The sequence below is a fragment of the Rutilus rutilus genome, assembly GCF_951802725.1.
Source record: "Rutilus rutilus genome assembly, chromosome: 25".
Taxonomy (NCBI): Eukaryota; Metazoa; Chordata; class Actinopteri; order Cypriniformes; family Leuciscidae; genus Rutilus; species Rutilus rutilus.
The window spans coordinates 5,432,236-5,443,903 of NC_140229.1; the positions used below are offsets into that span (position 1 = coordinate 5,432,236).

General features: G+C 37.2%; 1 protein-coding gene across 1 annotated transcript; it reads left to right on the forward strand.

Moving 5' to 3' along the window:
- Nucleotides 1-7,040: 7,040 nt before the first annotated feature.
- cetn3 (centrin 3) lies at nucleotides 7,041-10,969 on the forward strand. Its single transcript, XM_084400260.1, has 5 exons — nucleotides 7,041-7,226; nucleotides 7,645-7,780; nucleotides 9,800-9,914; nucleotides 10,058-10,249; nucleotides 10,579-10,969. The coding sequence occupies exons 1-5, from the start codon at nucleotides 7,210-7,212 to the stop codon at nucleotides 10,620-10,622; spliced, it is 504 nt and encodes a 167-aa protein (XP_084256386.1). The 5' UTR covers nucleotides 7,041-7,209; the 3' UTR covers nucleotides 10,623-10,969.
- Nucleotides 10,970-11,668: the final 699 nt, after the last annotated feature.

Genomic DNA, 11,668 nt, shown 5'->3' on the forward strand with positions numbered 1-11,668 from the left:
TGTCTAACCACTGGCTGACTGTATATGATCCCATACACAACTTGCTCCCTTTTAACAACAATAAATCTAGACATGCATTTTCTATCGTATACCTTCATATGAACCAGATGCCTTGAACCTGCTACCCGCACTGCTGATCTCAGCGCTTACAGACATTACAAACAAACAAGCAGTAACAGAAAGTGAAAGCTGTTGTTCCTCTTTTGCAGCAGGAGTAATCAAGAGAACATCTTGTACACTTGTCGAGAGGCGGGCAGGTGTTACGTGCTCAGAGCAATGCGGGATGGGGGGAGGAGGGTACGACTTCACACCTGTTTGAATGACACAAGGCAGAAGAGGTTCATTTCAGGGCGAAAAACAAACCGGCTTTAACCAGCTATCCTATCGGCGAGCATCAGCTCCTTTCTCACATCACAAATAATCTGTGTATGCTCCTCTCACAGGATAGCATCTTCTTCAATCAGATTACATCAGAGATTTTTTAAAGTCATTTTTTTATACAGAACATGTTGGTTTTGATGGTATCATTTGTAACCTTTAAGCAAGTCTTTTGCAATCACATGCATCATGCGTAAAACCCCTGATATTCACTCTTTTGAGGTCAAGTTAGTCCGTCCTTTTATGGGATGACCTTTCTGTACCAGTTACTGAGCGCCTCTGAACTGTTTGTCTAAACCCTTCCGTTCTCATCCAAATCAGCTTTACTTCTTCCTTAAAGGAGAACTCCGGTCAATTTTAACATTGAGCTCATTTTTTTGTACATTTTGAGAGAACAATGACAAATATCAGTGTTGCCTACACCGTGTTATCCTCTTTTTAAAATTTGCCCCCTGTTGACTTCCCCTGTTGAATCACTCACATTGGCTGTGCACTTGTAATGACACATCAAGGATGTTAAGAGGCTAAAAACAGGTTTAAAATTTGCACCATTGAAGTCAACAGGGTGCAAATTTTAAAAAGAGGATAACACGGTGTAGGCAACCCCAATTTTTGTCGTTGTTCTCTGTACTGACAGCACTCCAAATTTACAAAAAAATGAGCTCAATGTTAAAATTGACCGGAGTTCTCCTTTAATCACTCATTAATAACCCTCTGATAAGCATCCAGATGAATCCAAAACATTTTGACCTAACTGGCAGATTTTACAAAATTATTCAGAGCAAAGTTGCTATTCATTGTGATAAAGTGAACATGAATTCATACTCACAACCCCATTTTTGAATAAGTGAAAATGTAGGACTTGATGTATATCTGCTATTGCCTGGATATTTAAAAATGGGTGTCACAAACCATAGCAAAAAAAATATTGGGCATTTAATATGAAGAAGGTCATGTAAAACATGTGGAAGGTACAGAATCAAAGTTTAAAGTCATACTTCACCTCATCATCATTTACCCATCCTCAGGTCACTTGAAAATCTTGTGCCATTCTTCATGTGGAGCACAGAAGAATTTTTTTTGCAAAATGTCCAGCTTTTCTGTGGCTCAGCTGCAATTCTTGGTTTATTAAAACTGCATATTTAGCCTGGATTTGAACGCCGGAACAGTGTTGGGGTAATACATTACAAGTAATGTGTATTACGTAATCTGATTACTTTTTTGATGTAATGAGTAAAGTAACGCATTACAAGTTATGTGCATTATGTAATCAGATTACTTTTTTGATGTAACGAGTAACGCATTACAAATAATGTATTACGTACATTGATACATTTTTGGATGTAAAAAGTAATGCATTACAAGTAATATGTATTACATAATCAGATTACTTTTTGTATGTAACGAGTAACGCATCACAAGTAATGTGTAGTGCATAACCAGATTACTTTTTAGATGTAACAAGTAATGTGTATTACGTAATCAGATTACTTTTTGATGTAACGAGTAAAGTAACGCATTACTTCATAAATTCTTTTATTTACACATTAATATTTGAGTTACTTTTTTGAAAGGATACTTCTCATTTGATTTAATTTGCTTAAACATTTTTTTTAACTACTGAATTAAAATGATCTCTCTTCTCAATAAAGTCATCGCTTAGACATGCGCACTCATTTTGTGTTCACAGCGCTGAATTTTTCACTCAATTTCTCCCTCTCTGACCAGGGCCCTTAGAATCGACCTAATCTCCTTACTCACTGCGGACCTGAATGCAGTTTTAACTTTACATCATGCATCATATCATCGCAGACAGAAGATCGGTCAGCCGGCCCCAGAATAACTGGTCTGTTTTTCTTGGCTTTGGGAGAGATTGGCTGGATCCCAGCATCTCCTGTGGCGGCATGATTTGGAATTGTGTACACACAACATCTGCCTTTCCTTCTTTCTCAGCGAGAAAGCAAGCGAGAAGCCACATGAGCGCATGTGGTCTTTAACCTTCTGCCACAAGAAAAAACATCTCCACATGATTACCACTGCAACAGCCCTGCAGAGTCACACGTCCCTCTGATGTCTAGATAAATATGGCTACTGAAGGAGCTTTTATGTGGCCTCACATAAAGTGTTAGCTTATTATACAAATGTTTTATGAGGGTTTATCTGCTAAAATGTATGTTTAACAGCAAATATATCATGAGCTGCACAAACCATCACCTCTTGCATCACAAATTGTCTACTTCATCCAATGAGAATGCAGAAACAATGAGGGGGCGTGTCTAGAACATCACGCCACCACTGAGCTGAAAGAACAGGTATTTGGGGAGGAGCTCAAGGAGTGGTAAGGACTATAAGATGTACTGTGCTTACTGTAACTCATTGTTTTCCCTCAATGAAATTTCCCATAATGAGTCAGTAAGCTATTCTAATGATGCTAGTAATTGATGCGACCTTTTTCCACAATGTTCATGGTATCTGCATCTGTTTATCGCTTATGTCATATAGAACAAATGCAAAAATGAACAAAACATTGCCTGGAGGGAAAATGATGTTCAACTTAAGTACTTGACACCTATACATTACCCTACCTTACATTGATCAACAAATATTAAATATTATAACAATATCATACATGTTGGAATAAAAAAACAAGCATGACCTAATTTACAGTGAATTTATCATAAAAGTAAAATGTTGTAACAAATTATAGGCTATACATATACATATATATGATAAAGTATCTTTGGATTAAAGCATCTTCCAAATTACAAATTACATCAATCATACAATAATTATTAATATAAGAACTATTGTGTGTGTGTGTGTGTGTGTGTGTCTATCTATCTATCTATCTATCTAAAATAAATATAAATATTCATATTGTATATGATACCTTTGGGTAAAAGCTTCTTCCAAATGATTATATTTTTACATTAATATAATTATTGTTTTATTCTGTTTAAATCTAATAACAAACATCTTTAATCTGTATCCACACACTTTCATAACCTTTAAAAAGCAGTCAGAGTTTTGACTTCCTCCATCTCAGGGCTGTACATACTATAATTACCTCTTACAATAGTAAGTATGAAACCTCTGAAGACTGTCTTGTCTTCCCTAAATTAATCACACAGATGACAATAAAAAAATAAAAAAAAAACCACAGCAAAGAACCCTTCAGTGTGTAAGCCGGCAGCACCCAGCTACCGGTCTGAACTAGATCTCTCCAGCCTCGACAGCATCACAGTAGTTCCTCATCTGCTTTTGTTCAGCAAGAGCCAGTCATAGCTAGTCAAACCTCCCCCACAGATGCATTACTAACTGGCACACAACAACATCACTCTATAAAACAGGGTTAAGCTGCGTAAACCATAATAGTGAGCTTAAAATGACAGGTAATTGTGTGTTAAATTAATTTATATTCAGAAGATACTTTAAAATGATTATATAGTTCTTTTATTTAACACCACAACAGTCTAGCGAAACACAAACAAGTCCAGATGGTCCAGGCATTTGAGGGTCCTTATGACCAAGACTCTGCGCCCTGACTGTCACAAGTAGGCTAATGAAATGAATGGACAGTCACGTGACCAGCACCGTCCAATAGACACAGACTTGCTTCATGGGATCCACAAACTCTGTTCTTCAAAACTCAGAGCCAGTGATCTGCACTATCAGAACCACGCTTGCGCTTTCGAGATTGACATCATGGACTTTATGAAACCCTGTTACTTGTGTTGGTGTGCATTCAAGAGATCAGCTTACGAGGAAATTGTACAAAAGCAGAATGGCCAGCAACCGCTCACACCTCATATGAGTAATGATTAGCGAGCGTGTGAACAATCCTGTTGTTTCTCAATATGACACCTATCAAATGTCAGCATTTGCCAAGAGGTAATCTTTGTTGTCACGGTAACAGACTTTACTGGTTCCAAGTGCTCTAAATCAAGTTCAGTCAAAACATGAAAACATGCAGACTGTGCACTTAAAAAGAACAGCCATTCCATGTTAAAGGCCCACTGAAGTGCCTTGGAACTCACAGCATTACTCAATGTGTTGACGTGATTTCCAATGAAACAGGAAGACAGGGTGGGACATATCGATCAGCTCCTCCCCCTTTTTTAAATAGCCAATAGCGGTTTATGTCACTCACAGCTCGGCCAGAGCCATTGAGCACGGTAGAGGCGCAGTTTTTTCCTAATCTATAAAACCTAATCTATAAAAATGGGTCCAATACGTTTTGTGGTCTGCGCCGACTCGCACATATGATCCGCTCTGTGCTATCGTGTCTCTGAACCGACCGTGTGCGCGCTGCGGTGGTTCGCGTGACACTGATGTGAAACCAGACTTCATTCACCTATTTACACTGTCTGAATCGTTCCCTATCCCCTATTTAGTGCACTATATGCCATTTACCATGTAGCAAATTTGTGTGAACAAGTGACCGATTTTAGCTGCAGCTTCAGTGTCAGTGTAGCCTGGCTAACGTCAGACCTCGTCTCATTGAGACGTGGTCTGGGAACCACATGTTCATTTTCTCGTATCTGAGCGCCGGTTTACGAATGCCCAGAGCCGTTTATTGGGCGCTACGAATGTCTATCAAATGCGCCTGTATGTAGCTCATAGCCAATCGTTTCAATTATACCAGATGACGTATGTAGAGCGACAGAAATTCGACGAGGAAGAAGACGATGGATCAGAGATTTATGTGTACACGATGGCGTTCAGCGACTTAACTACTTAGAACACTATCTAAGGCTGCATCGAAAGGTAACTTCGCGTCTGTTGCCATGTTGGATCCATAGATATGAACAAACTGCTTCGGTGTGTCGCATAGATGTCGTCATCGTCTTGCTGCTCCCTCCCCGTTCTGTGATTGGTTCCCTTTTTGAGGGGAAAATCTGGTCCATGGTGTCCAGGCTGCCTAGCAGCGTGAATAAAATTGTCAGCATGGGGAAACCCAGGCTAGTGTCAGTGCACTGGGGGCGGGACGCTTTAGATTCTAGAGAGCATTTGATTGGACAGAAAATCAAATGTGTCAAGATGAGTGATGTCATCAAAATCATTGATCCATTTTGGCGGAAGTGAGAGGCTGTAAGTTTTGAATGCTTGTATCTTCTTAATCCTAATTTAGTCATTGTTTTAGAGCACACTAGCTTATAGATAGCCTAACAGCAATGCTAACATATTCACACTAAAAGCAAAAAAAAAATTTTTTATTTTGATTTCATGGGGACTTTAATGATAAAATGTTGTGCTAGGTTTTTTTCTTTTTCTTTTTTTGCACAGGCACTAATACAAGTAAACCTGGCCAAATTGGTGCATTTGTTTGTCCTGGAAAAAAAGTATACAGTCATTATGCAAGTTAAAGTTAACACTTTAACCTTATTCTTTAACATTTATCAGAACAGCCAATGCACCTCACAGGATTAATCTGTTTACTTTTCTCCGGGACTGAGCCTAGGGTGTGGTTTCGTGACCTTAAGACCTTTCATGCTTGAACCCACAACAGCCTCGTGAGACCAGAGGCACATTTTGTGCTCATCAGAGGAAGTGGTTTGGGAGCCACCCATTTAACTCTCCTAAATGTGCTGTAAAGATATTGCCACGATCTTGATTTTACAACAAGAGAATACTATGATATTAAATTAATTGCACAATTTTTTTTTGTCCAAAGTCTTAAAAGAGTTTCTTGTATTTCCTGTTGCAGTTTAAGCTGAATTTAGAAAGGATACATGTCAGTGTTGTCATGGTGTAGGGCGTCCTCTATTGGTGGTTGACTGCAATTACTAAATTGAGGAATAAAAACTTATTTTAATGTGTTAAACAATTTGTTGTTAAATATTATCAATAATAATAATGTTTATGAACAGCAACAGAAATAAAAAATGAAACAAAATGCACCCTTATACATCACCAGAGTTTTAGTATCTGATTATTTAAAGGGATAGTCACCCAAAAATGATTTACTCATCCTCAAGTTCCTTTAAATCTGTATAAATTTCTTCTGCTGAACACAAAAGAAGATATTTTGAAGAATGTCAGAAACAAAATTTCCCCCATACTATGGAATCAACTGTTTGGTTAACCATATTCTTCAAAATATCTTCTTTTGTGTTTATCAAAAGAAAGAAATTCAAACAGGGTTGGAACAACTTGAGGGTGAGTAAATTATGATAGAATTTTCATTTTTGGGTGAATATCCTTTTAAATATTCCAACAATTCCTATTTATTGACATTTATACATTAATTTTTATCATAAAACATAAAATAATAATATTAACAGCAACAATTATATATAATATTTCATTAAATATACTCGTGTATAATCATTTAATTTCATTTAAAATCAGTATTGCTTATATTATAACAATTTATGTTTGGTAACAACAGTACACTTCAGTATCTAAACTATTACTATTGCCCTATATTATATTACATCATGTCAGATATATAAATACATGTTAATTAGTTACCGATTCACAATAAACACAATCTAATAATCTAAATGTGTCCAATATTACCACACATTTAAATTTTCATGAATGCGCCGCCGTCTTGACCGCCATCATTAAGACCGCCCAGTCCCAGTCCCAGTCCGCCAATCAAACAGGCTCAAACGCAAATCTGTTCCCAAACAACCAATCACAAGTATCGTCATCCTGACGCTCAGACAGCAGCAGCCAATCGGAAACGTTACCTTGACAATCAACTAGCAACGCGCTTTGCTTGTCGTCTGTGTTCGGGATTAGCAGGACTGTTGAAGCCGAACTCTAATCTTGTTGGACGGATTTGGGTTTCAGTATCAGCAAATTTATTGCTAAACTGCAAAAATGAGTCTGTCTCTGAGGTAATTATGAGGTGTTTAGTCGCTAGCTGTTGGTTTAGAGACCAGCTTCTGGTGTGTTGAGCATTGCTAGCCGGTGCATGCGAATCGCTGACACATTTTTATGTAATATTAATAGTAATACTAGTGATTCATAATAATGATAAAATGTCTATACGTATTAAACAAGAGCAACAGCACGCATGTTCTTCATTTTATTGCAATATGAATCACATATTCATACAGACAATCAAATCCTGATTACCTGCCTGTCAAGTCAGCAGTTTTGTACATTATCATATAACTTACATGTTCTATGAGACCTCAAAATACTGTCTAGCTGAGTGAGGCAAGTAGCAAGTGTGTATTTGATTGAATGATATCTAAATTAATGGAAGATCAGAATGAATCACATGATTGATTTCCATACTTGTGCCCTTAGGACTGAACTAACTGCTGATAAGAGCAAAAAGAAGAAAAGGAGAGAACTTACAGAGGAGCAGAAGGATGAGATCAAGGAGGCGTTCGAGCTCTTTGACACAGACAAGGATAAAGAAATAGATTATCATGAGTTAAAGGTAAAGTTCTCATTTCAAAAATGGCTATTCATTATATTCAGAACGGTCATCTATTTAAAAGTTCAAATCTCTTTTTTTAATGTTAACAGTAATACAATTTGCAAATAAAGAAGATATACCAATCAAAAAAGAATTTTATGTGAAATAACAATTATGTAAATAGTTCGTATCAATATTTTGATTAACTCACTCATTAAAAGTTTCTGATACAGTCACTAAATCCCACTTTTTATAGCAATTTTACAATTCGCCTTTGGCTAAGCCACACCCTAGAATGTAGATTGACCAATCACAGCGCAGCCAAGAACGAGCTCCCACAGAGGTCCGACACTTTTTCACAGCGCTCCATTGACTTTAACACAGGCGTCTCATATTTTTGGTCTCGGCAGGCTATTACCGTCGTAGTTTTATCAAAAATATGGTTAAACGTTGTGCCTGGGGCATTTATAACACAGATACGCGTTTCCCAGAGAGGTTGGAGAGGGGGGTGTCCTTTTTTTCCCTTCCCAAAACCTAAGTCAAATCCTGACAAGTGTCATCTTTTTGGATTAAACTTTGTGGACGTCCTCACAGTCAGCTAAACCCTTCAAGGATCAACAAGTACACTTTTGTGGTAAATTTTGCTTTTAACCTTACTGTGAAGTTATACTAGTTAGACAGTTTTATGCTGTTTTAGGTTATGATTTCGGTTCTCTACCCTAATTAAAGAAGAATCAAGGTGCTAGCAAGCAAGCTTAGCGATAGTTTAGTTATCACGTAAGTCAGGATTGTATGTTTTGACTAGCGGCTGGATGTTAGCTAACTTTGTTATTCAAGATACAAACACCTAACGTTAATGTTACAGACACGCTGTTGTGGTAGTTTTGAAGGTGACTAACGTTACCGCCACCGTGTTGCCCAGATGAAGTTGTCGGACGTAGCAACAGTAACTAAGGGGGGCGGGGCTTAGCCAAAGGTGAATTATTTATACATAACCATAAGACCAATTAAAGAGGATGATACATTTTGAAAAACAAGTTTCATTAATACATTAATTTATATTAATTTGCGCACATAGCACAGGGTTGTAGTGGCCGTGGTATTCTGACTTGTTATAAGGTTGACTGTAAACTGTAAGATCTTATTTTAATTTTGTTCAGCAAACGCTTAAAGATACTCTTTGTATTAACCTGTGGTTAAAAAAACAAAACTACATGTATTTTGCAGAAGAACATTGTTTTGGTTGTGCTTTGGCTCTGACTGTGCAGATGAATATGGTTCTCCTACTGCTCATAAAACATTCAACAACTACTAGGCTTAAGAGATATTAGTTTAGATGGAAAGGGTCTCAAGACAACTAGCTGAAGACGTTACTGTAGCTTTACCCGTTAATAGACACGTAATTCCTTGAAAATAAATTCCCACACATCACTACAACAACCATAATGAAATGACCCTTCACGTATACATATGGCGATATATCTGTTCAATAAAGTACCTTACTCGCCTATTGAGTAATACAAACCCAATCTCCACGTCACTTTTACAACATTTCAAATCCTTCAGTTCTCACTATCTCTGAAAAGCCAAGCCCATGTTGATTCTTGTTTTGTTACGAGCTCTGTCGCACTCTGTTTTGTCCAGCAGACTCTCGTCTGTTCGGCGTTAAGAAAAACAAAAACGGTGATTCACTGGAGGTTTGAGATTTAGGTGCTCCATGTCAAGCTTTCTCCCTCAATGTGACAACTAACTTATGCCACTCCCACACCATACACGCTTCAAAGTAGCCGGAGAGACTTTTCACGGACGGGACGAGTGACGTAAGGGCGCAGTTTCATGCGGAAAAACATCCCGCTCGATCTAAAATAGATTGTGATTGTGAATCAGGGTAAGACAAAAACACGTTTTGGAAGAAGGATTGATGGTGTATTGACTTATTATGTAAATTTAGTTCATTTTGAACAAAAAGTTACATAGTGCACCTTTAAACATCAACAATAGTCGCTCAAAAATTGCTGATATTTAACATTTGTGTTCCAGGTAGCGATGAGAGCTCTGGGTTTTGAGGTGAAGAAAGTAGATGTGTTAAAGATCTTAAAAGACTATGACAGAGAAGGAACTGGGAAAATAACTTTCGAAGATTTCAAAGAAGTGGGTAAGTTGAGTTCACTACTCATCAATAGGCATAGACTGCAAAATGATATTGCAGATAAATGTAACATTTATGTATGTAACATTATAAATCTTCTGCTTGCTTTGTGTGAATACTTCTGTCATAATAATGTCATTTTCTTAAAGTGACGGACATGATATTGGAGCGAGACCCAAAAGAAGAAATAATGAAGGCGTTTAAGCTGTTCGATGATGATGAAACCGGAAAGATAAGCCTGAGAAACCTGCGGCGAGTCGCTCGTGAACTGGGCGAAGACATGAGTGACGAAGACCTGCGAGCCATGATTGATGAATTTGACACCGATGGGGACGGAGAGAGTAAGTTGCTGGATTTTTATCTAGGGAGAGGGAAAAAGTGCTATTTTTATTGCCTCTGATGAATGGAAGTAATTACTGTGCTTTTCCCAGTTGGCCCAAAGTGCTTTTCTCAATTAAGACCCAGCAAATTAATGTGTTGCAGCCAACAAAAATGGGAACAGTGGAAATGAAGGCTGCGTTGAAAGCTGTTTGTGTGTCCTTTGGCGTTGTGAAGAGTTATATGATATGTAATTTAATCAGCAAAATATTAATTGTCCGTGCTGTGAATAAGTAGGTTAAAAGCAAAGTGAATTTAAGTGATCACATTTTGTTCTTGTACTGTCTTTCAGTTAATCAAGAGGAGTTCATCTCCATCATGACCGGAGACTCGTGAGCAGCTGTGACTCAATGAAACCGTTTGGTGATGTTCTGCAAAGATCCAATCCATCGGACAAACTGATCTTATGAACAATAAACCACTTTTCAAATGTATGGAACGGTAGGTCCGATTGGTGCTAACATTTTGGACAGAAGCTTGAACTGAACTGGCCGTGAAGGACGAACAACATTTCAGGTCATGAATAGGTTGGTTTGATTTTTTTTATAGGGATACTTTGTATTTTATCATTGCAGATGTGTCTTTAATATTAATAGTTTGTATTGTAGTTGATTGCATCTGAAATAACATTCCAAAGTACTATTTATTGTAAATACACAGTAAAACATCATTTTTCGCTCGTCTCTTTGACTAAAGGACAGAATGGTCTTCACAATCACCACTACATTAATAATCATATTATTCTATGATAGCGTATTTGTTTTGCAATCCTGTTTTTACATTGTTAATTCAATTTTGAACTGATTCCAGGCAATGCAGCTCAATTTTTCTGAAACCGCATAGGTTTGCTATTCTTTTCCACCTTGTCACTTGTTGCACGATTATATTAAATATATATATAATTTTAAATATTAATAAAATAATGTAATGTAAAGTAATTCCTCATAAAAGCCGAATCGTATAATGCTCATTCTGATCTTTTGTATAGTTGTTTAAAATTCTGATTATGAATGTATTTAATCCATAATTTAATTATTGTGATGTATCATTGAAGATTTTTTATTTTTTTTGCCCTTTCCTCCCTATTGTTTAGTTTAGTGGCGTGTTATTTTGTTGATTTACAAGGTTTAAAAGGGGATTATTCAGTCTTAGCCAATAGAGGGAGACATTATTCATAGAAAAGCTGGGTTTTCAAAAAGAGAGATTTTATTTTTTCTCCAAAAGACCATAACTTTTAAATATTTTCCATCAGAATCCATGCAAAGTCAAGGAAACCTATGAATACAACACAAAATCGAATCTCAAATTGCATACTGGTTCACATCTGTGGCAGAATTTGTGTGTGAAGTAAACTTTTAGCCTCTCCGGTTCATCTACAAAAG

What these genes read in the sequence shown, in the direction of transcription:
- cetn3 (XM_084400260.1), top strand. An exon ending in TAGATTATCATGAGTTAAAG is followed by an intron (nt 7,781 to 9,799) that starts GTAAAGTTCTCA and finishes TTTGTGTTCCAG; the next exon opens with GTAGCGATGAGAGCTCTGGG. An exon ending in CACCGATGGGGACGGAGAGA is followed by an intron (nt 10,250 to 10,578) that starts GTAAGTTGCTGG and finishes ACTGTCTTTCAG; the next exon opens with TTAATCAAGAGGAGTTCATC.